This window comes from Panthera pardus, unplaced genomic scaffold (genome assembly GCF_024362965.1).
Source record: "Panthera pardus isolate Hobbes unplaced genomic scaffold, ASM2436296v1 HiC_scaffold_6, whole genome shotgun sequence".
NCBI classification, from domain to species: Eukaryota; Metazoa; Chordata; class Mammalia; order Carnivora; family Felidae; genus Panthera; species Panthera pardus.
The window spans coordinates 120379491-120405437 of record NW_026526991.1 but is presented as its reverse complement, the minus strand read 5'-3'; the positions used below and the strand labels follow the sequence as shown (position 1 = coordinate 120405437).

At 42.4% G+C, this 25947-nt stretch overlaps 1 protein-coding gene and 1 long non-coding RNA gene across 6 annotated transcripts in view; one reads left to right on the top strand and one right to left on the bottom strand.

Moving 5' to 3' along the window:
- The window catches only part of SPAG6 (sperm associated antigen 6), a 69072-nt gene extending 61695 nt beyond the window's left edge, over positions 1 to 7377 (top strand). For 3 of the 5 annotated variants that reach the window (XM_053895847.1, XM_053895845.1, XM_053895846.1), the window contains one exon: positions 4993 to 7377. In XM_053895847.1, the coding sequence (XP_053751822.1) occupies positions 4993 to 5218 (226 nt within the window). In that variant the 3' untranslated portion in view covers positions 5219 to 7377. Of the gene's footprint in view, positions 1 to 3860; positions 4840 to 4992 lie in introns of those variants that run through there. The other 2 variants (XM_019460563.2, XM_019460564.2) reach the window with 1 other exon arrangement.
- LOC128775087 (uncharacterized) lies at positions 190 to 25469 on the bottom strand. Its single transcript, XR_008419729.1, has 3 exons — positions 25267 to 25469; positions 17149 to 17204; positions 190 to 997 (listed from the first exon to the last, which is right to left on the bottom strand). It is a non-coding gene; the product is annotated as an uncharacterized LOC128775087 (long non-coding RNA).
- Positions 25470 to 25947: the final 478 nt, after the last annotated feature.

Sequence of the window (25947 nt, the reverse complement as noted above, 5' to 3'; positions counted from 1 at the left end):
TCTAGGGGTACAATTCAGGTACTTTTGTGAGCTTTATGACTGCTTGACTAAAAGAGTTCCAGTAAGTTAGCTTTAAAAATATTACTATTTAAAAAAGTATATCAAAGGAGTAGTATATCATAAATGTATATCTACTATATATAATATACAAATAAAATAATATACAAAAAGCTTAATATAACAAACAAAATATGTGTGTAACCATTAAATGAATGAAATATGAATATCTTTTATCAGGAAAAGAAAATAAAAATAATTTGCATACATTCTTTAAGTTTTGGATAAAGAAGATGTGGTGTATGGTGGGAATATGCAATGGAATATTACTCAGCCATCAAAAAGAATGAAATCTTGCCATTTGCAATGACGTGGATGGAGCTAGAATTTATCATGCTAAGCGAAAACAAATACCATATGATTTCACTCATGTGGAATTTAAGAAACAAAACAGATGAACATATGGGAAGGTGGGGGGAGAGAAGAGAGGGAAGCAAACCACAAGAGACTCTTTTTTTTTTTTAATTACATTTATTTATTTTTGAGAGACAGAGAAAGAGCACAAGCAGGGGAGGGGCAGAGAGAGAAGGGCAGACAGAGTCTGAAGCAGGCTCCAGGCTCCGAGCTGTCAGCACAGAGCCCAATGCGGGCTTGAACTCACAAACTGTGAGATCATGACCGGAGCCGAAGTCAGTCGCTCAACCGACTGAGCCACCCAGGCGCCCCTAACCATAGGAGACTCTTAACAACAGAACAAACTGAGGGTTGATGGAGGGAGGTGGGTGGGAGATGGGCTAGATGGACGATGGGTACTAAGGAGGGCACTTGTGATGAGCACTGGGTGTTGTACTGAATACATAAACAAAATTATAGAAAGATGAAGGAAAAAAGAAACTAAAGGGCCGAAAATGGAATGGCCTATTAGAATTAACCAAAAGTAAGGTACTTTCTTGAATAGCAGTCTTCTTTTTACTCCTTTCCGGAATCACTTTCCAGAGCACTAAGGGAAAATGAAAACTCTGTCATATTAGAATGTAATCTGGTGCTTTGTCAAAATACCACCATAAAATTTTAACCTCCCATTCTATTTAGCTTATAATACCATTGTAAAATTTTAACCTCACATTTAACCTCACAATATTAACCTCAAATCTGTGATCTGGGATTCCATTTTAAAAATTAGCCAATTATCGGGGCACCTGGGTGGCTCAGTTGGTTAAGCATCCAACTCTTGATTTCGGCTCGGGACGTGATCTCATGGTTGTGAGATTCAGCCCCGCATCGGGCTCTGTCCATACTGAGCGTGGAGCCTGCTTGGGTTTTTCTCTCTATCCCCCTCCGCAGCCTGCATTCTCCCTCTCAAACATTTTTAAAAATTGGCTAATTATCATGAAGAATTCTAATTAGCTTCTTCATGTTTGTTATATTTTTTTTTAATTTTTTTTTAACGTTTATTTATTTTTGAGACAGAGACAGAGCATGAACGGGGGAGGGTCAGAGAGAGTGGGAGACACAGAAGCCGAAACAGGCTCCAGGCTCTGAGCAGTCAGCACAGAGCCCGACGCTGGGCTCGAACTCACGGACCGTGAGATCAGACCTGAGCCGAAGTCGGCCACTCAACCGACTGAGCCACCCAGGCGCCCCGTTTGTTATATTTTGTAAAGAATTAGGTTCTATAGAACTTAAAGGTGTTTTGTAGAAATTTTTGAAACATTGTCTATGAAAATGGACAAATATAAACTCGGAATGGTTTTATTTTTGTAATCGTATAATTCTCAAGAATCATTGGGTGACTATTTTAGAACTAATTATTCCTTATAATACAGATTATCAATGGATATGTTCTTCCAGCTGTTATTAGCCTAAACATTTGTTTCGTACTGCCATATTTAAAAATCTCTAATGAAGGTAGTTGGTGGGATGAGAAGGAAGAAGCTCAGGGCTAGATGTTGGAAGGCCTGAGTTCTAATCCTGGCCCATTCCACAGCAGGAAGGTATTTTTGGAACTCCTCTGTCTTCGGGATGTTTGCCTAGACTAGACTATATTATAATCAATATAAAAAATTATGAATGAGCTATTTCATTTTTCATGCTAAGTTTTTGAAATCTGGTGGGTTATTTTATCACTTCCAGTGCATCTCAATTCAGATGCTAAATTTTATTAGATGTACTTAGCTGTATTTAGATTATATAAAGTTTACAGTTGAAAAAGTAGATTCACAAGTTGTTCCAAAGACACCTAAAAGTTTCACCTAAAATAACCGGAGTATCAGCTTTTACGATTAAATATAAAAATTCAGGTCCTCAGTCCTGCTAGCCATATTTTTTAAAAGTTTCTTTACTTATTTTGAGATAGAGTAAGGGAAAGAGCATGCGTGCCCATGAGCGAGCAGGGGAGGGGGGCGGGGGACAGAGACACAGGGAGAGAGAGAATCCCAAGCAGGCTCCATGCTCAATGCAGAGTCCAATGTGGGGCTTGATCTCAGAACCATGAGATCTTGATTCATGAGATCACAACCTGAGCCGAAATCAAGAGTTGGATGCTTAACCGACAGAGCCACCCAGCTGCCCCACACCAGCCATATTTCTAATGCTCAATAGCCACATGTGGCTGGTAGCTACCATATGAAACAGCACCATTTTTTAAGTTTTGGTTTTCTAAATCTACTTCTTACCATTAATATATAAAGTACCTATCTTGTGTCTGACCCGTTTATGAGGCCTAGGAAGGTGAGGCCTGTTTTAAAATTTGTGACTAACTCAGAAACAGTTGTGACTTCCCCAGTGTAAGAGTACTTCAAAGAGACCCACTGTTGAAGGACAATTTTTTTCAAGGCCAGGATGCCTTGAGAGAAGAAACATTTTTGAGGATATTTTTTTATGTATGCAGGTGTCTGTTTAATTATGCCTATAAATACACTGTTGAGAAAATACTGTTCTGTCTTGTCCACCTTAACTGGACAAATTGTAGAAGAAATTAGTGTAATATAAATTGTGAGTTTTTAAGTCACGCCTCTGAAGATAGAAGATAACGAGGATAAAGCAAATCTTGAACATCAGATTTTATCTGGAGAGAATACCTTAGGAGGTTTAATTATTTTGAGTGTTTTGGACAGTTGTGAATTACATTTACTTATTTTTTTTTAATCTGGTTATTCTAGAATGCCTGCCAAATTTTATTTGGCATACTTTTATGTGCACGTAAATTCTTTCCACAGATACGAAGCATACCATAATGCATTAATCAATATATTTAATACTTTTATAGTATGTATTTTACAAAATGTTCAATTGGTAAATATAAACTTAAGTACTACAGATGCCCCAAATCAATGAAAATGACCAATTTCCTAAGTATGTACGATAGGATATTTGTAAACCATTTGTTAAATAGTTCTTTAATGTGAATTATAAACCCAGAAATTTTTGTCTTTATGGGTCACCATATCTGATTAAAACATACAGTGAGAATAATCTGTAAGGCAATCAGAATGCAGACAATGATCAGTAATGACAGACTGTATCGTGTAACTTATGAAAAAACCTATTAGCTGTCCTCACTGAGGCAACATCAATCATTTAACAGAATAACAGTCTCTATAAGAAGATGCTATCACTGGACCCAGGCATCTTGCTTTGAAAATAGTTCTGTGCATTAATAGCCCTTCAGCCTTGTGAGTTGGTGTTTTCTTCCTTCACAGTCCCTCATCTTATGCACAAAGCATTACTGGAGCTTAATTATTCAGGGTACAGTTGAGGTTTCACTGATAGAATTAATTTAGATAAATATCTTACATTGAATCTTTTGTGCCTACTGTGATGAATCCTTTCACAAGTATCTAATAGAAAACTTTCTTTTTCAGGTATTACTCCCCTGGATATTCTGATGCACTTCTACAGAGAGTGGACAGCTACCAACCACTTGCCAATTAAACAAAGTTCTGTTTTCGTACTCTAATTCACCACAGGGCATTATGAACGGTAGCTGATAACGTTCTTGCCAAATATTTGAACTGAGCGCATTCTAGATTTATTCAGCGTGAAATGCCTTTGGATAATCTTTTCTAAATTTATGTAAAAAAAAATTAGTGGCCTGAATGAGGAATGACTATTGGTCATTTGCTTAGGACTTGCTCGAAGGGTGAACTGTAAAAAGACATTAAAGGGTGCTAAGGCATTTGTTATTTTTCCATTAACCATCCCCAGCCCCTAAACACACATACCTCCAACCAGATATAGGTGAAAAATGATGCTGAGAACTCTTAGTTATCTTGGCCAGTTCCTCCCAGACACGGGCAAGGAAAGTGGCCTTGCAGATTCCTCAGGAGGACATTGAAGGGAGATGTCCAAAGAGGAAACTGATGACAGAAGTAGAAGGCACCTGAAGAGACTCTGATGCTCTTTACCTAAATGCATTAACCAAAACTTGGAATCTATGGATAACCTGTCAGGTTTTCTTAACAACTTAGGAAGCTCTCCTCCTCTTGACGCCAAATTTTCTAAGCTCTTTTTTCGCCTCACTGAAACAGTTCCTTTACCTTTCATGGGGCTGGAGGAAGTCCGTATTAAGCATTATTCCACTGCAGACGTGTTTCCCATTTCATTGAAGGGTTTCTGAGTCCAGCCCTGCTCGTGAATAAACAAGGAAGCAGGCGAGTAAAATGGGTCCTTAGTATACCCTGTCCCAGCTTCACTTTCCCCCCAAGTTTTAAAAATCACATTTCCAGGGATTTAAGCAATAGTTTAAAAAGAATACCTCCAGGCTTGGACTTTGCATGCATTTTCACTTAGGGAGCTGAAAGGGGGTGACAGGGGGTTTCAATAAAATTTTAAACAAAAACATTAGAATTGTCCTCTGCACGTTTCCCGCATGTTAATTCTGAACTTGGGGAATACGTAAGTAGGCTTAAGAGTCTTGGTTAGTTGGCGTGTGAGTGTGTGTGTCTGTGTGCGTGTCTCTGTCAGTCTTTTGATCTAAAAGGAGATTCCTTACAGCGATCTACCCTGGAGGCCTGCAGAGGAGGTGAATGATAACCAGACAGCCCTTGGGCCACCGTGTTCCCAACCTGGCCAGCTTTCAGCTTTCCATCTTGGATTCTTTCCCCCCACCCCCCAAAAAGAACCTACCCATTTAATTTTGGTATTTTCTGGATTCATCTGTCATCATTTCCTAACAGGGCATAACTTTGTTGCATCTTTTTTTTTTTTTTTTAATTTTTAAAAATTGTTTATTCCTTTTTGAAAGAGTGCAAGCAGGGGAGGGGCAGAGAGAAGGGGACAGAGAATCCGAAGCGGGCTCTGTGCTGATGGCAGTGAGCCTGACGTGGGGCTTGAACTCACAAACCGCGAGATCATGACCTGAGCCGAAGCCCGTCGCTTAACTGACTGAGCCCCCCAGGAGCCCCTGTTGCGTCTTTATAAACTCCATCATGCCCACGATGGGCCCATTTCTCTTCGCCTTCTATCATCCTAGGATTGCTTGCAGTTTGACTTTTTAAAACTTTCTGGGGCCTACTTTGTTTCTTTGATTTATTGCATAAGAAAATAATTTTTATTCTCAGTTGTGTAGGTTTCCTTTCTCTCCTTCATGCCTGACCAGCTTCTCCTGTGAACCTGTCGACCACCTGAGAACATAAAGGTAGTTCTCATCTTTCTTCATTAATACCATTTTTCTTTGATGGCCATGTTGGTAATGACAAAAACCAGCGTGTCTGGGATGAAACCCCCTCAGCAGTTATGGGAACGGTGAATTTCCTATCACGTACTTCCTGCCACTGTGTGTTGATGTAGGTTTTCACTTCATACATCATTTCATACTTATCAAAGAAATAACACAGTTAGTAGTGTTTGGATACGTGCTATAATTTTATCATACGCAATCTGGAAAATACATGCTGTGAAATGTTTCTTACTATAAAACACTTAAAATTAAGCTTGCTTTATTTTTAGAGAAGTCTATTATGAGACTTTTTTTTTGAGAGAGAGCGCACATGTGCAAGCTGGGGAGGGGCAGACGGAGAGCGAGAGAGAGTCTCAAGCAGCCTCCACCCCCAGCACAGAGCCCAACACAAGGCTCCATCTCAGGACTGTGAGATCATGAGCTGAGCCAAAAGCAAGAGTCAGAGGCTTAACCCACTGAGCCACCCAGGTGCCCCACGATCATGAGGCTTTTTAAAAACTAAAAAAAAAAAATATTTTCTATTTGTGCTAGAGCAAAATAATACCTCTCATTGGTGGTATTCTCTTTAATACTTTCGCCCCTGGTTTGAATTTTGTCAATTCCTAGTCTCTGGGCAGAGCAACCCTGTCTCACTGCTCTCTCTCTCTGCTGCAGTTTATTTAAAATTCAACTATCGTTAGGATATTTCATTTAGCTTATACGACTGGCACTTTAGTTTTAGGACTTCAGGTCAGGAATGGAATGCTTGAATCTTATTGGTTGAAATTTATCGTTCATACAGTTTAGCTGTTGTGAAAACAGGTGCATTATCAGTGGTGCTGAAAAGAGATGTTGAAAATCTGGGTTCTAGTCCTACCTGTTAAATAGGAAGGGGTGATAGTCTTGCTCAGCTTACTCATAAGATGCTTATGAATTAACCTGTAATGACACACGTAACAATATTGTAAACTGTTCCATTCTGCGCAAATTGACATGTGACTTAAGGGGAACTTGACAGTCAATAACAGATTACACATTTTGGCTGGCAACTGGGCACTCCAGGCCCCATCCTTTTAGGTAAGCAGAGTTGACACCAGATGATTTATGATTCAAAAAAAACTACATTGCCTGCCCTCGTGGAGTTTACTAGTATAAACACATTTGCCCAGATGCAGGAAGTAAAGCAGGCATGAGACACAGGCATATTTCATGTAAAAGCAAATGACAACCTCATATTTACAGGAGGTTGACCTGTGGTTTTTTGGGGTTTTTTTTTTTCAAGTTTTTATTTTAATTCCAGTTGGTTTTGACCTTTTCTTCTCATCTTTTCCTCTCAAAACTACCCCCTGAAAGAAAGGATTAAAGATCTGCTCATTTCTAATCTTGATTTGAGGTCCTGCACAACATAAACCCTGACCTTAAATTCCTCGGGGAGGTCATCTCCACTCCAAGACGTCAAGGTCAAAAACTGACCTTGAAAGAATGAAGGATTTGTCTGTTTTCAAATCACCAACTCTTTAAGTCAGGTGCTGGCGAGTGTTGAGGCCTATGTATACTGTGGCTTATTTTACCACAAAATTCACTGTCTAGAAAATATTGATTTGTGGCTATTCTGTTTCAGAGATTAAAAAGATTAAATGACACTCACTACTATAGCTGTTGTATTTACCAGTTGGTTAAGGGACTCCGGACTTTCAAAATACAATTTGTCTATGCAATTATTTTTCTAGTAATACGAATCCTTTTGTTTTTAAGAAGACTTCGTAGGACATAAAATTAGACAATATTCTGTGATACTGCTTTAGAGAATGGTAAGTTTTATTGTATATGAGTAAGTAATCTTTTAAAAAAAAAAATTAGGCAATATAGGAAAGGAAAAAGCAAAAAGCAAAAATATCATTCCAAATCTCACAGCCCAGAAAATAATTGTCATTAACAAGTGGACATAGTTCCAGATACCTCTCTGAGCCTTTGTACAGATAAAACAAATTTAGAAAAGTGTATTCATACTATCCATGCTTTTTTTTTTTTATTTCGGTGGGTGTAGGGAAAAGCTCTCCTGCTAAATTAAGGATCAATATAAAGTGTTTATAAATGGGCTCCTTTTGTTAATGATTGACTACTATTTGCTAGAGAAATTTTATATTTTTTGGTTTTCTTAAAAGACCTTGTTTTTCATAACTGATTCTATGAAACATACCATGAAGTTTAATGTACGTCTTTTTCCTCTCTCTTCAATCCTGAAGCTACGAGTTTGTGAATGGTATACAGATTTTAAATTGAATGCTATTTATGGCTTATCACTTTTATAACACTGGGTCAAGAATATTACACTAAAAAGATATCATTTTGCAAGGGGGGTTTGTGTAGATACTTATACATTAAATAAAGCCTGTAATTTTTCCCACGTATCTAGAACTTGTGGTAATGCACTTCTGCTAAAATTTATACTAAAATACAAAATGTATACTGATAAGTATTTGATAAGTATCAAAGTATTTTTGGATATAAACAAGTCCAATCCTTTGAGAACTACTGTGATCAGCTGTATCAAGCTCTCTGTCCTCTGCGGCAGGTAGTTTAAATCCTACACATGGAATTAAAATTCCAAGAGAATGTCGTGGTTCTCCCACTTTTCCCTTCACTAACTCAAGTATGTCCTTTCTCTTGGACGAAACGTGTCCTGCTGTCTTCCGGCCCCAGGGGCCCCCAGCACTGCCGAAAGCACGAAGTAGCGGCAGCGGCCGGCTGGGCATCAGGGCAGCACAGCTCTCTGGTCACGTCTCTTCAAGTCCCTACACCTTAGTGTCCTGAAATGCCATCATGCAGAGCACAGGCTCTGGAGTTAGAGACCCACATCAGAATTTCAAAACTGCTACACCCTAACTCAGTGGCCTTCAGCAAGTTACCAATGGTACCCATTTTATAGGATCCCGAGGATTAAACAGGGGGAATGAGCACAGGGCCCGGCATGAGTAAGCGGTGACGCCACCACCTATATGGTGTCTTTGTGTGACAGAAAAAGGTGCACGGTCCTCAAGATACTTTACTTTCATCTAGCAGAAATTGTTGTAATATTCTGATTTTTAGACCAAGACACTTTACTGCCATCTGCTGGAAAAGTCTCTTAATAAATATGCAAATCCATTTCTATGATGTGAACCACATCCCCTTAGATGTGCTGGTGCCCTTGTGTAGTACACAACCTGCACAACTGTGCCTATCAGTGCTCAGTAGATCATATTTGCTACTATTCTTTTCACTTTTGTAAATGGGGTTTAGAAGACAAGCCAAGATAAACAATGCTATTGTATGAAGCAATTCATTTCAAAAAAACCAAGGAGTGAAAGTTTATCTCTATAAATGTAAATCTCTAGTTACAAAGCCTGGAAACATTTGGGCTTACTACTTCCCTCACTTCCCACTTTCCACTTTCCACACAGAAAACTACGTTCTACAGTAAAATACGCAATTTAAGTTAGCAGAGCTACTAATTAAGCCATTATTCTGGCATTTATAAAAACCAAAAGAACAAACAGGGGATATACATATACAGAATCAAGTAATGTTTTGTAATAATCCATATAGCATTAAAAAAAATTTTTTTTACATTTATTTATTTATTTTTGAGAGACATAGAGCACAAGCGGGGGATGGGCAGAGAGAGAAGGAGAGACAGAATCTGAAGCAGGCTCCAGGCTCTGAGCTGTCAGCACGGAGCCTGACGCGGGGCTCGAACCCACGAACCGTGAGATCATGACCTGAGCCGAAGTCAGATGCTCAACCGACTGAGCCATCCCGGCGCCCCAACCCATATAGCATTTTAATCTAGATTTTAAAAATTGGATCCAGAATATTACATCGTTATTGCAGTATGGCAGACCTCTGGAAAGCAACCCTGCTGGGGCTCTGTTCCCCTTTCTTCATCCCGGAACCTGGGCTGGGATATGATGGGCGACTCTCTTCTAACCAAATAGCCTTTATTGACCTTTTTGTACACCAAAGGCAAAAACGTGGCTCATTTTCATACCTAGCAGTACAATCATGAAGAAGACCGACCACCGTTGGGTGAGGGAGAGTTTGTTGGTAACGAGAATACAGGATTTATCTCCCTGGCAAGGATCCTGGGTGCTAGGACGGCTCTTGGAAGCTCGGAGAAAGCAACATCACATACCAGGTGAAGTAGAAATGCTGCACTGGCCACGGCAGAAGATACCAAATGCCTCGGGGTGGGCGTGTCAGAGGGTGTACCTATGCAGGGCTGGAAAACCCACCAGCTGACTCTGTCCTAAGAGAAGCCCAGAGGACACGCCATTTACCATAGTGGTAAGACACGCGTTGTTAAGAGGGTCACAACCCGCGAGAATCTCAGTGGCAATGCTCTTCCATATGCCACGGTTGACTGGTGGAGACTCTGTTATAAAACTGTGCTCCTCAACGGGGATGACGGGATCCCGAAATAACAGAGGCCAGGTGAATACTTAACCGTCAGAAGCAAGGTGTGTGCAATCATCGCAAAGGGGTTGCAAAACTGGAATGGCAACCAGGGGTCCCATGCGTAGACAGACATCAGCACGGTTGACAGAACTCAGTGTTTCCAGAGGCGGTCAATAAAAAGTATCAATTTGTAAAATAAAGATAGAAAAAAAACCAAAAAGGATGGTCAGTAGGCTTAGGGCAGCTTGGTCACAGACACTTACCCAGTTTCTCAGATCAGGAACCAACTGACAGAGGACAGGCTGGTCGCTATGAGGATGGAACCTGAAATACCTCACTAAGTATACTCAGTAGCTATTTCCCCCCCCCCCATTTCAAAATACTGCCCCGGCCCTTTTACTGGGTGACAGAGCACTGCAGCAGGTCGAGGCCCCGGTGCAAGGAGACCTGCCCGATCACTCAGCAGGCCCCGTGGTATTAGAGGGACCCGTGGTGGGAAAGTGTGCACGGTTACTGGTAATCCCAGAAGAAGTGCAGCACAGGCTCCCGGGACTTTGGAGCAAGGACACATCCTCTGTAGCAAAGAACTTTACAGCATTTGAAAAGAAGTTCTAGATGAATGGCCCTGATTGAGACAGACCAAATGACCACGGGACATCAAGTAACTCTGCAAGCAGAGATAATCATGAGCTGGGTTCTGCCAGGCCCAGCAGCAAGAATCCGTCATAAAGTGGGAGTGTAAGATGCAGGGCCACGCATGAGCAGGAGGGCCAGAGGGCACACGCCGGCTTTTCCAGTCGTTGGCCCGCAACTCCGCGTCATCCACCACTACTGCTCCGGCGTTCACGGCTACGGGGTCACAACTAGCTCACAACTACGGCTGCATGGGGGTGTCTGTTATGGCCAGCTGACAGAAGAGGAGAAAGGCCAACCTTCGTTCCTGGATGAGCTGGCTCAGCGTAAGAGTGCAAGCCAAGAAGAGATACTGTCACACTGCACCTCTACTTGGGGCGACCCTGAAAGAGAGCGGGGAGGAGAAATTTCTGGCGATGCACTTGGTTGTCCGCTTTGAAACAAGAATAGCTCGAGGTAAGAATATACACAGGCTCATAGACAGTGGTAGGTGGGGTGGCAATTCGGTCAGAGGCTTGGAAGGAGAAATATTAGAATATCACGGATAACGTGTGGACCCAGGTTTGAAGAACTGTGTGTCCCATGTTCGTGCACAGCAAAGTGCCACTATCAGAAAGACATTAAACAACATCCGTGAGTCAGCCGTGGCCATCTGCCAGTCTCTCTAATCAGCGGCTGTATTTCTGGCACAACGGATACTTCAGTGGAGCAGTCATCGTGGTGGGGGTGGTGGCTACGAAGAGGGCTTTGGCTCACCGGGCTTGGTCCAGCCACTGCTACTAACAAATGTCCAACCTGTCAACTGCAGAAACGAGTGCTGACTCCCCAATACAGCCCAATCCCTCAAGGTGACCAACCAACCATTTGGAGGTAAACTGACTACGATGGGCCTGTTCTACCTGGAGGAAGCAGGAATTCATCTTGACTAGGGTTATTATATATTCTGAGTTTTCCTTTCCTCTCCACAGGACCCAGCCAACATCACCAACTGAGAATTAAGAATGTCTGATCTACTGACACAAGATCCCGTACAATACTGCCTTGGGCCAAAGAGTACACTAGTCTAGTCCCATACTGCATCACTGTTAAGCCACTGGCATTACAGAATGGTGGAATGGCCTCCTAAAGACACAGGGGAGGCACCAGTTTGGAGATGATACACCTTGAAGTTGAGATGCCACCCTAAATCAATAACCATTATGTAGTTCCCAATAGGTGGGCTGGGTCCAGGAACCATGGGGAAAAGTAGGTGGCATTCCCAGTGGGACCCTTGGCAAGTTGGTGCTTTCTGTCCCCCAAATCTTAGGCTCTGTGGGACAAAAGGCCTTGTTCCCAGAGGGGTAATACTTCATCGTGGACACAGAGTCCCACTGTACTTGACAATACAGCTACTGCTCAAAGCGCTTCGGTCTCCTTATGCCAAGAAACCAGCAGGAAAGGAATCACTACACTAGCAGGGATCATCGGTCGTGATCACCAGCAGAAGTGGAGCTCTCTCACAGAATGCAGAGAGGGAAGAACGTTTGGCACACAAGTGACCCAATGGAGTCTCCCGAGGCTCCTGTGCCCAGTTTTAACAGTGAACAGACAAGAACAGAGGCCATGATCTAAGACGGGCATAGTGACCAGGTCCTAAGCCGCTGGGAGATGAGGGTGTGGGTCACCCAGGCAATACGCCTGGACCAGCATGGGCCCTGGCTGAGGCAAATCTAGAACGGGCGGTGGAGAAGGAGATAAAGTATCAGTTACTGGAGGCTTGAGACCCACTGCCGCTGTAGCCACTGTAGTTTCCCCACAAACCTTTTTATACGCTTCCCCGGCAACACAGGCCAACCAGAATCCTTGGAGTTGGGTTATAATCCTGGTTATCAGGCGCGTGGACTTGCTCTAAGAAGCAGTTGGTGGCACATGAAAAGATACTCAACGTCACTCATCATCAGGGAAATACAAATCAAAACCACAATGAGATGCCACCTTATGTCTGTCAGAATGAGCAGAAGCAAAAAGACAAAAAAATAACAAATACTGGTGAGGATGTGGAGAAAAGTAACCTTCGTGAACTGTGGTGGGAACATAAACTGGTGCAGCCACTGTGGAAAATGGTACAGAGCATCATCAAAAAATGAAAAATAGAATTACCAGATGATCCAGTAATTCCACTAGGTATTTACCCAAAGAAAATGAGAACACTAATTTGAAAAGATATATGCATCCCATGTTTATAACAACATTGTTTACAACAGCCAAGATACGGAATCGGCCCAAGTGTCCATCAGTATATGAATGGGTAAAGATATGGTATTGTGTACGTACACACACACACGCACACACACACACACACACACACACACACGCACACTGGAATATTATTTGGTCATGAAAAAGAATGAAGTCTTGGGGCACCTGAGTGGCTCAGTCGGTTAAGCATTTTTGGCTCAAGTCATGATCTCATGGCTCATGAGTTCAAGTCCCACATTCGGCTCTCTGCTGTCCGTGTAGAGCATGCCTGGGGTTCTCTTCCTCCCTCCCTCCCTCTCTGTCTCTCTCTGCCTCTTCCCCTGTCTCTTTTGAAATAAACTTTAAAAAAATTTTTTTAAACTTAAAAAGAATGAAGTCTTGCCAATTACGACAACATGGATGGACCTAGAGAGGATTATGCTTATTTTTTTTTTTTTTAAAGGTGGGCTCCATGACCAGTGTGGAGCTCAAGGCAGAGTTTGAGCTCACAACCCTGAGATCAAGACCTGGGCTGAGATTAAGAGTTGGATGCTTAACTGACTGATGCTTAACCTACAGGTCCCCCTGTGGAGTATTACGACAAATGAAATAAGTCAGAGAAAGACAAATACCATACAATTTCACTTACATGTGGAATCTAAAAAACAAATGAACAAAGCAACATACAGGAAGCAGAAACAGACCTATAAATACAGAGAACAAACTGATGGCCTCCAGAAGGGAGAAGGGTGAGGGGATGGGCAAAATGGGTGAAGGGGAGTGGGAGATACAGGCTTCCAGTCATGGAATGAAGAAGTCACAGGGACGAATGGCAGAGCATACGGAATATAGCCAATGGTATTGTAATCGCGGGGTATGGTGACAGGCAGTAACTATGGTTGTTAGCACAGCATAAGACATACAGGGATCGAATCACTATGTTGTACACCTGAGACTAATGTAACACTGTGGGTCAACAATAAAAAAGAAAAAAGAAGCAATTGGATCTGAACAGCACAAGGGATGAACTATAATGGACTCTAGTGTTCCACCTATATATTACTCCCTCTTCAAGGCCAAGGGCCTCCCTTCTCCAGCTGCCGCCATTTTCCAGTCAGACCTTTCATGTCCTTACCACAAATACGACCGACCGAGTTAAATCCTCAACCCGCAACCAGAATGAGCCTTAATAATTTGCTACATCTTAAAATTAACACCTTAAGTTGAACCCTCCCCCCCCCCGCCAAATTTAAGAACACTCAGGCAACTAGTTTAAATTGGAATCGAACCAAACCAGAACATCAAATTTTCTCAGGTCCAAACCCAAAGTTTCAGACGCTTGGCACAGACAACCACGGTTAGCCTCTCTTTGGCCTTAACAGCTCTTGCTAATCAGAAGCTTCTACTCAGATGGGGAAGAAAACATCAGTCCTCTATTTCCAAAAGTAATTCCACACCCGCCCGACATCATACCCTCCGAATCACATCATACAAATACAGGACACGTGGCTGTGCTTACCTGTAAAGTCACCTCAGTTCTCATAGGATTTAGCCCAATGGAGGCTCTGAACATGAGCAGTGAAATCTTAACCTCATTTACAATGAGATGTCCTCACTGCTTGGGCAGAATCTTTGGGTTTCTCATCCACCGCTGGGGGTGGGAGTGGGGGGAGGGAAGGAGGGAGTTAAAAAAACATTGTTCATGGGGTAAATTATTCCCAGCAGTCTTTTTTTTTTTTTTTTTAATTTTTTTTTTCAACGTTTTTTATTTATTTTTGGGACAGAGAGAGAGCATGAACGGGGGAGGGGCAGACAGAGAGGGAGACACAGAATCGGAAACAGGCTCCAGGCTCCGAGCCATCAGCCCAGAGCCTGACTCGGGGCTCGAACTCACGGACCGCGGGATCGTGACCTAGCTGAAGTCGGACGCTTAACCGACTGCGCCACCCAGGCGCCCCTCCCAGCAGTCTTTAGATGGCTGTTCACACAAGAGACACAGGTCTGGGTTCCAGCACCATCAGGTCAGGCAGGAACCACTCATCTTTGTATCCAGCGTATCACTTAGCACGGCTGCCTGGCACCCAGTAGGAGGTCAATAAATAGTTATTGCAGAGTTCCTTGAGCCACCCTGGATGCTGGCACCAGGGACTTGGGCCAGGACACTTTAAAAGTAGCCTGCCCGAGCAACAATACACTGCCTTCGAGCTCTGTCCTGTCAGGGCTGCTGGCTGTCACTTCACTCACACTGGGCATCAGAATCTGGCTGTACTGGCAGCCAGTCACTCAAGTTAGCACTGCCTCAACTAGTTCTTCCTGGGACTTTATGTATTTTTTTTCATCTTTATTTACTTCGAGAGAGGGAGAGAAAGAGAGACAACAAGCAGGGGAGGGGCAGAGAGAGAGAATCCCAAGTAGGCTCTGTGCTGCCAATGTGGGGCTTGATCCCGTGAGCTATGAGATCCTGGCCTGAGCCGAAATCCTGAGTCAGATGCTCCACCGACTGAACCACCCAGGTACCCCTCTTCTTAGGACTTTAAAATGATAGCAAAAAGGGCCGGTTTCAAAGGAATGGATAATTTTCAGAGTTTATTAAACTGCCCAAGACTGAAAACATACGGGGTGTGTGTGTGTGTGTGTGTGTGTGTGTGTGTGTGTGCGTGTCGAACTCTCCAGGGAATTTCGGATTTGACAGAGAGACAGTGAGTGGCAGGTGGCAGCTGAGCCACTGATGGCAGTGCTTTGCAGGAACCAGTGGACTTCCTGGGCCAACCCTCCCGGAGGAAGGCGTGGTTGTTCGACTCTTCCCTGGATTCCACGAGATCCTAAGTATCCTTCCAGTAAATTTACACTTTTACTTAGGTTCTCTCCAGCTGGTTTCTGTTATTTGCAAACAGAAGAAATGCACGTTAGAGGAAACCAGCGTCTCTAAGTTGGCTGCGTGGAGAATTATGGCGTCGCTGAAGAAAGTGGCGGGAGGTGGGAAGGACAGCTGAGTGGAGAGTTCGGGTGAAGGCTCTAAAAGTAATCCCCTTTCTTCAGCTACAGGCAAGGGGGCTGCTGATGGAGCCGTGCAGAGGACTGCAAGGGGCAGTGCCGAGTAAGGGTGGGTTTTAAATACTCATTTTTTTAAAAAAAGCTTATTTATTTTGAGAGAGAGGATGGGAGAGCCCGATATGGGGCTCAATCTCATGAACCTGAGACCTTGACCGGAGCTGAAATCAAGAGTCAGATGCTTAACCGACTGAGCCACCCAGGCGCCCCTAAATATTCATTTTAAAAGCTGAATGCCTTCTCTTCCTCTCTTCTCTGCTTGCTCCAACCACTTGTTTTGAGTCTCCCTCCCTCAGCTTCTTTTCTTTCCAAGGTGCTAACTGCCAACAAAAGGGCCGTGGAGTCTTTTGACTCCAGGATATTTCTCTGAAGTATCAGCCATTTGCAGGGAGCCCAAGAAAGGAACTCAAATGGTGACTTAATCCTCGTCCCTTCTCTCCACCTTCCCAAGTATCTCATCACGAAAACGTTAGAAGTCAAATCTTGTCTCTGGCCCAAGCCATCTACTTCGATGAGCTTACTGGATGCCCCCGGGAAGGAAGGGCTAGATTGGGAAAGGGAGGTGAGTTGTGAATTTAAGAAACTACACCAAATCTAATGTGGGAGGAGGGAAGGAAGAAGAATCTGGACCATTTATTTGCAGCATGTCTTACTGACAGTTAAATACGGTGGTTTGTTCTGTTTTCTGCCACTCGAGGGTTATTTAATTAAATTCATGACCTAAGATGCTAACCAGCCCCACATCTAAAATAATTGCTTCTCTGTTGGGGAGATGTAAAGCCGGGACTGGTCTTTCCCTGGCCGACAGCTCTCCTTTCTGAGTCTGGATTCGCATCTCCACTCTCCTCCCCACGTAATTTGATCTCTGTATTTGATCCCCATTTAGTAGTACACTTCGCCAAACAGATGTCTGAGTAATTAAAATCCCACATGGGCACACTAGCCTGTGAGTTACATCTATTTAATAGTCAGCTCAGAAACTTTTCACCCTCGGCTTTTCTCCCATCCTGGGGTCCTAGGTCCCTGGCCTTTCGCAGGCTTCAAATACTAGAGTCCAAACCGGTTGCGTTTGTTTCCTGCATTCACAGAGCCTGTCCCCATTTTCGGACTGAATTTTCCTCGCAGATCCCTGATCTCTTTCTCCTTCAACTCACCTGGATTTTCTGTACAGTTTTCCACCAGCATTCAAATTCCCATTAGATGAATCAGCCTACATTTCATTCATGCCAGCACCAGCAATAAAAAAAAAAAAAAAAAAAAAAATCAGAACAATGTTGTTAGAACCGTGGATTAAGAGCACCTTTTATTTTTTCCCCCTGAGGCATAGCCAAATATTTCAGCCTGAACAATCCCCCATTTTTTATCTTTAACTATTTGAGATCAAATACTGGAAACCTGTTTGGTTGCTACAGGTCACCGAAAGATTTTGATGGCCAAAAATTATACAAGAATGTGTGTTTGGAGTAGGAAAGAGAAGTTGGAAGGATTTATCACATGGAATTTACTCACTTTTGAGAGATGATTTAGATGCAAATTTATTTAAGAAAATGTAAGGACAGTGTTCTTATGATGAATCTTATGATACTGATATAACATTACATTAAATTTTAGGTTAATGCTGTAATTTACAGTAGGTAAAAGAATTTCCATTGGAGGTGATGGTGCATATTGCCTTTAAGAATATTGTGAAATGAGTATGTATTTCTCTTTTTTGATACCTATCAATTCAGACTTGAACACAAGCAGATAAATACTTAAAAAAAAATTTTTTTTTAATGTTTACTTTTTTAAAAGAGAGAGACAGAGAGAGGGCACAGAAGGGGCAGGGAGAGAGGGAGACACAGAATCTGAAGCAGGCTCCAGGCTCTGAGCTGTCAGCACAGATCCCAACGCAGGGCTTGAACTCAAGAACTGTGAGATCATGACCTGAGCCGAAGTCAGATGCTTAACCGACTGAGTCACCCAGGCGCCCCTGCCCCTGCCCCGCCTCCCCAGCAGATAAGTGAGTAGGTGACAGTCATATAGCAAAATAATTCTTTATTTTTCTGCTTTTAAATAGACTTCCAGGGCATTTAACTGGATTATTTTATTAAAGTTTCTCAGGACATGCATGTTTCTTGTCAAGTTCCTTTGTATTCACAACATTGCAGGAAAAAGAAAATGATGTAATCAAAAAGCAAGCAACAAGTTCAGATGTTAACCAATACTATTTTGCTTATATGTAAGGAAATTCTAAAGCTATTTGTCTAAACTTTGTGGTCATGATTGTACTTAAAAACTAGGTGAAAATCCTATCGTGCAATGGACGCTGTGTTTGGCGATTTCCACAACTCCTAGCTTGTTACCTGCACTGGCAAAGGCCAGGTACGTAAACAGAGGCATAAATTAACAACAGGATTCTTAGACAAACGGTGACGTGGAGTAGGGAGCTAGTCTTGCCGGAAGGGTAGACGAGTTCCACACGATGGGTGTGATTTCTTTCCCTGTTTATCACCTCGCATCCTTATGAACCTGAGGGCTCCGGAGCTGGCTGGGCTCAGGATAACCTCCCCTGGCCTGTCCCCAGCCCCCTTCCCATCCATGCAGATTGTGCTTCCTCTAAAAGTCCAGGCCATTTCTTTCCCTGATCCAAGCCTTCTAAGGCTTGTTTCCCTTGCAGTCATTTCTTATCTCATGCCCATCCAAGCTCTGCTGTCAGCTTCTTTAAGATCACTGGAAAAAAAAAAAAAATTACTAATTCCAATAACCCATTTCTGGCTTCCCACGGCCTTAGTGTAAACTGGGGAGAATTTTTCTTGAGCTCACAAAGTTGTGAGGGTCAAATGAGCTCCTGTGGATGAAAGGGCTTTCTACATGGTTACATTGGCCACGGAGCTTGGGCTCCAGCTCCAACTGCCGGGTTCAAATACCATTTTCTAGCTATGAGAACTTTAGCAAGCTACTTAACTTTCCTGCACTCCAGTTTCTTAATGTGAAAACTGGACATCATAAATGTACCTAAATCCTGGGGTTGTTCGGTGATGGTTACAGGAGACAACTCCTGCGTATTACAAGGTCAGAACATGCTTGGAACAGTCCCGGTTTTAAGCCCCGGTAAGTGTCAGCACAAATGCAGGCATCAGCTAATTCCACACAGCTTCGTCTCTCTCCAGCCCTGGGCCTTCGGGACCTGTCCTCATTTAGGCACTGCGGAAAGCCAGGCTATATCCCTTGGGCATGGTCCGAGACAGCTAAGGATGGGGCAGGACGTAAGAATCCTGAGCACACGTGTAACTGGCAGGCACTTTTAACTTTTGCCCCTTTCTTAAGTCCTGTTCACTCGCCTTGGCTTCTCCTCTGATGACGTTATTTTGAATGATTTGTTTATCTTGCTATTTCAGTTGCTGCCTATTTGTACTTAAAGCCACAAAGATAAACCCTTCCTACTCTGGAAAATGGGGACAGTAAAATATCTATCAGAGAAGACAGGGATGCTTTTGAAAAAGAAACTGGAGCAAAAAGCATTTGTAATCCAACTATCATCACATGAAATGACGTGGAAACAAACAAAACATACAAACAACAAAAACCTGGCTTTCTGAAAATGGGATGATTCTTCCAAATGAACTTTCTTCCTCAAAGTGGTTCCATCTGAATCTGTAATACATAGCACATAACTCATAATACAATGATGCTACTGTCGCCTAAAGTGTTGGGATTTTTTTCTTTGAAAAGGCTTTTAAGGACCTTTGTGCAAATACTAACTCTGCCACTTTATGATATTTATGACAAATGCCTTTCTACTTCTCAACTTATTATTTAGTACTTTTATCATTTTTGACATATAGAAGTTCTCAATGCTTAAGCAAATGTATCTATAGGATATCTTCATTGTTTTGTGGTTAGCTTTTTCCATCAAAAAAAAATCACTTAAATATCCACTTAGATTTTTAGTTCATTTACAGCTTCATTTCACATTTGTCTCTTTAATCCATCTAGGATGTATTTGTTTAGTAGGAAGTGACCATCTAATCGATATTTTTTTTCTCCCAAGGAATAGATACATTTATCTAGAAGCATAATAGATTTCTCAATATACTCAAATATTTTTGTTTTTGTGGTTTTTTTCTCTTTTTTGGTATAGATCCCTTCTAGTTCTTGTCAATACTATTTATATGTAAATGGGGTCTTTAAAAAAATGTACATATATCCCAACAGGTTATTGCTGGATCACTGGAAAAGTTACTGATTTGTAACTTTTAAAAGTTATTTAAAAAAATTTTTTTAATGCTTATTTTTTGAGAGAGAGACAGCGTGAGTGGGGGAGGAGCAGAGAGAGAGGGAGACATAGAATCTGAAGCAGGCTCCAGGCTCTGAGCTGTCAGCACAGCGCCTGACACAGGGCTTGAAACCATGAACCCCAAGATCATGACCTGAGCCAAAGTCTGATGCTTAACTGACTGAGCCCCCTGAGCGCTCTGGTAATAGCTATTTTTAATAAGAACTTTTCAATCAAGTCTCTTGAGTTTTCTAGGCAAAAGTATCATCTGCAAATAAATTTTCTTCTGCTTTTCAATATTTTACCTATTATTTCTGTCTCATGTCTTATTATAGAACTATTTTAGCATAATTTTAAAGAACAGTATTAATAGCAGGCATCTTCATACCTCTTGTCATACCATTAAGTACTGAAATTTTAAAAGACACATAAAAGTAGACTGAATACTAAAATGAACTCTCATGTGCCCATTACCTAGCATCAACAATTATCAACATTTTTGCATACACTTTTAGTGCAATTATAAATTAATCTAGCCTTTCTGGATGCTAATTTGGAGATATCTATCCAAAAATGGGTCCAGCAATTCCACTGCTAAGCATTAATCCTATATCACCAATGGACATAGATTTTTTTTTAATGTTTATTTATTTTTGAGAGACAGAGACAGAGACGAGAGAGAGAGAGAGAGAGAGAGAGAGAGAGACAAAGCGCGTGCTGGGGAAGAGGCAGAGAGAGGGAGACACAGAATCCAAAGCAGGCTCCAGGCTCTGAGCTGCCAGCACAGAAACCAACGTGGGGCTCGACCTCACAAGCCGCGAGATCATGACCTGAGCCCAAGTCGGACGCTTAACCGAATGAGCCACCCAGGCGCCCCGGGTATAGATATTTAAGAATGCTCACTGTAATTGTATATAATTTTGAAAAACTAGAAAATAGACAAAATGTTCCCCAATAGGTGAATGAAAAAGTATGGCATATTCACATAATAATGCCCAGCTTTATGAAAAATTTTGGTAGACCTATAAGCTGATGTGGAAAAATATCCAAGGTACTTTATACAATGAAAATAGCAAGTGCAGAACAATATGTAGAGTATGATTCTGGTTTGTTTTTTTTTTTTCAAAGGGGATGGTCAGATACTTTTATGTGCCAGGAAACTTTCTGGAAGGATATGTAAGAAACTGTTAATAGAGGTCACCTCGGGGAGGGAGAATGAAGAGTGGGAATGGGAGGTTGAGAAGTTAACTCTACATTTTCCCCTCTTCCTTACAATTTGGATGTCTTACCATTAGCTTTATTATTTTTATAAAACCTTATTAAAGGATATGATGTTGGCTATCGATTTAGTATTTACTAAGACGTTTTTAAAAATTTTGTTGTTGTTTTAATCAGAAGTGTTAAGACTTTTATCATCTATTAAGATAGGATGTTTTTCATCTGTGACCTAAATGTATGATGTTATTTCTATTATTTTCCTATTATTAAAATTCCTCACATTTCTAGAATAAAAGCTACCTGACCATGTTAAAAATGAACTTCATTGAATTTATTTTTCTTTTTTTTTCCTAAGATTTTATTTTTTTTAAGTAATCTCTACACCCAACCTGGGGCTTGAGCTCACAAGCCTGAGATCAAGAGTTGCACGCTCTACCAACTGAACCAGCCAGGTAGGTGCCCCTAATTTGCTCATATATTCAAGGAGAATTTGGTATTGAATTTCATATGAGTTTGTATTTTTTGAGTGTTTTTGTAATATTTGATAGGCTTTACAATAATTATAGTTGCTTCATAAAACGGGTTAAATTTTTACATCTTTATGCATTTAGAAAGTCCTTCGAAATTTGCAATGATTTGCCTACAGGGCTGAGCCTTATTTGATTTCTTCTCCAATTCTGATCTACTTATTTTCTTCTATTTCTTGATTCAGTTTGGGTGATTTATGTTTTTCCAGAAAAAAATGTATTAGCTCATAGCTAACTATACATAGTATTCTCATATAATTAAAAAACAAAACCAAAAATTTTTCCACAGCTATTATATCTTTCTCTTCTTAAAAATCTGTATCTTCTCTTTATTAAATAGATTTGCCAGATATTTCTCTTTCTTCCCATTTTTTTTTCCTAAGAAATTACTTTTAGAATTGATTCCATAATTGTTTTTTGTTTTCTAATTCACTGATTTCTCCTTCAATCCTTCCTTAATTCTCCTTTTCTCAAAGTTTAATTTTTTGTAAGTATTACTAAGTTCACTTATTTCTATTCGTTCTTGTTGGATTTCCCCCTGCTAAACAGCGTTACTAAGGTTGGTATAGTTTCAAAGGACTTTTGGGTATTTCTAACAATTAAATCTACTCTTAGAGGAAGAAGTTTTTCTATCACTGATGTGATGATGGCATTTAAAAAAATGTGACTCCGTCCCTTGTGGCAAATTTCTAAAGAATTTTTTAAATGTTTGACTAATGGAAATACAATTGCAGCAAGCTTGTGGCCTATTCTGAAGGGGCCAACACCTCTTTGTACATATAAAACCAGTACATTTGCTTTTGCTAGAACATTATCTACCCTCATAAATTTGAAAAGAATCAAGTGACAGGATTTAAAGAGTAGCTCTCACCATTTGCTTAATGGGATGTCCTCTCACACGGCAATCTGTAACCAAAGATATTTTTAAATGATTTTTCGTTTGGTGAAAATGTGTTTAAACGCCTTCCGCGTCAGCCTGGTTTCTTACTTGTTTGTAATTGAAGTTAGCGTCAAATAAAAAAGTAGATATTTCAAATGCAAAGGTTAAAAAGTGTTCACATGAAAGGATGACAAAGTGTTCTCTGCAAAAGTCAATTCACTATGATGATGTAGATGAAGGCAGAACATTTTTTTAAAACAACTTTTAACACTCTGATAGGCCAGATTATAAGCAATAAAAAGAAGTAATAAAAAATAATGTGCCTAGAGAAACGTAGATTTGCAGGTGTGACCTTTGCCAACATACGTAGCAGATCACCAGATCCACGTGTTTGTAGATTATGTAACAGTATTTAAATGGCCAGGAAAGGAAGAATTTTGTGGTCAAGAAGGTAGAAATGTCCTTTTTAAAGGATGAACCTGGCCAGTCCCATCTCAAATAACTGTTGACCAAGTTACAGATGGTTGGCAAGGCAGGTCGGAGGAAACAGAAAGGTCTGACAGAGTTGCAATAAACAGGCCAAAAGCAAGTGGCTGTTATCATTAAAAATGCAAACTTATTGAAGTCTTCAATATTTAAAATAATGCAAAGAAAATCTGTTTTGAAAGCATTCCTGAAAAAATTGCTTTAAAGGCTTTTACATAAAATTTTAGGTAAGACAGAACATGGCTTTACGAATAAACCAAAAACATATAACTAGACACACCCCCAGTGAACAATTTTATGATCATGATGGAAAACATGTTTATACATATGTATACATACACATACATATACGTGTAGGTATATATATACACGTATACATACATGTATACATATATATACACATACATACATTGTATGTATGTGTATATATATATATATTTCTTTTGCACCTACTTGCATTTTAAGTTTTTTAAGCTTCCAAATGTTTAAAACATATAAGTGACTGTACTCTAGGAATTTGCTCTTGAGACATTAAGGAACCACTAAACGAAAAAGCAAACTTTTATCTCTGTGGACTTCAAACAGAGGCGTGTATATATAAATTTATGTATTCAGTATTGGTCTTAACTGGTTGCCTTTTAAAACAATTTAGGGTTAACAGGACAGTAAGCCAGAGCCAAAAATAACCTCAATTTTGTTTGTTACTGTGGCTGTGAAATTTTCAGTAAAGCACAGACCTAAAGCCTAAATGCTGCTGAAGGATTACCTAGAAAGCAGAGCCTGAGGCCAAGTTTAAGTGCTAAGATTTTATTAGGAGGTACAATCCCAGGGCAGCAAGGGCTAGGGGAAATGCAAAGAAAGCAAATACAAGGCAGCACATCACTGGGCTGAAGACAACTTCACAAGAAAGTACAGCTGACTGCTCAGTCCCAAAGGAGGGCTTCCAGACAAACCATACAAAGCCATCCTGAGATCGTCTGTCTATGGAAAAATAGGAGTTTACATGCTGCCTATTTCTTGCTTTCTGTCCTGTTTGGTGCAAGTTTGCCTCATGGGGCTCCAATGCCCCCACTCTCCTGGGTATGCCACATGACCTCTGCAGGCTACTGCCTGGGAAGCAAGAGCATGCTGAACCTCAAGGTTTTTCACCGGAATCTAGGACTGATGGGAGGAGCCAGAGCCTCCTACCATCAGAACCCAGGTATGAGAGAGGCAGCGCTGAAGCCTGACTCTTAACTAGAGGGCTGCTGTCCCAAGAAGCCACAGAAGCAGAGGCCAGGCCTCTGCATTTGAGCAAGAGGCTAAGGGGGCCGGGTGGGGGGGGGGGGTACTGAGCAAATCTGGGGAGTTGCAGAAACTGGGTCTGGTATCCTATTCCTAGTGGTGGTGTTCACTGATTCTTAGGGGAGGAGGAGTCCCTCAATTCAGAGAGAGCACACATTTTAGGTCTCAGATTTTGTAAGCCAACGTGTCCCTCATTCCTCCACTCTCCCTAGACGCTACTTTAACTCTTTTCTCCCCCTTTCTTGAGGTGTAATTTGAATATAATACAATTCACCCATTTGGAGGCTACGGCGCGATAAACGTCAACTACATGTCTTACACCCACCATTCATTCCTATGAAGATGTGGGATTGTTCCATCACCCCCAAAAGTTCCCATCCGCTCCTTTGTTCCATCCCAGGCAACTGCTTTCCGTCATCACAGTTTTGCCTCTTCCAGAATGTCACATTCAGAATTATACAGACTGAGGCCATTCGTGTTTACCTTTCCCCCCACTGCACAAGGTTTTTCGGCTCCGTCCATGTTGCTGCATGTATTAACGGTACGTCCCTCTTGCCTCCGTTTTGGAGAACTTACCATGTGTGCTAAGGGTCGGGTATGTTTACCTGCATGATCTCACCTGGAATGCTCACAACCATCCTGCTTCACCGTGGAGGGGCCCAAGGCTCAGGGAGCCCAGCCGTGGAGTTTGGGGAGGGGCCCCAGGCCGACTCCCGCCGGTCGGTCAGCCCCGCGGCTCCGCACACCACGCTCCGGAGCCCGACCTGCGGCACCTGCCGTCCAGCTCCAGGGGGCGGATGGGGCCTGGCCTCGCACAGGCTGGGGCCGCGCGGAGGCTCCCCGAGGTCGGAGCCCCCGGCCCAGCCGCCGGCCTCGGGGGAGCAGCCGGCTGCCGCTGAGCGGCCCGCCGCGGCCACTTCCACGAGCGGAGGCGGCACCGCCGCGGAGTTCCGGGGGGCGCGGAGGGGCGGCCGCAGCTACCGCCACGGCCGCGTTACCGCGCGGGCCGCCGATCGGGCCGCGTGCCTGGGCGCTTCACCCCGCGCCGCCCCGGCGTTTCCCTCCGCGCGCGGACGGCGCTACTTCCCGCCTCGGCCACCGGGCGCGGGAGCCGGGTCGTCGGCGTGGGCGCGGCGCCAAGCGACGCCGCCGCGCTGCCTCCTCCGCCCGAGGGGCGACGGCGAAGCGCGCGGGCCTCCGCTTCCAGAGGTGGCCGCCGCGGCCCTGCCCCCAGAAGGGAACGGATGAGGTCGGCGGGCCGCGGTCGTTTCCCCCTCCGCGGCCGCGTCGCCACGATAGT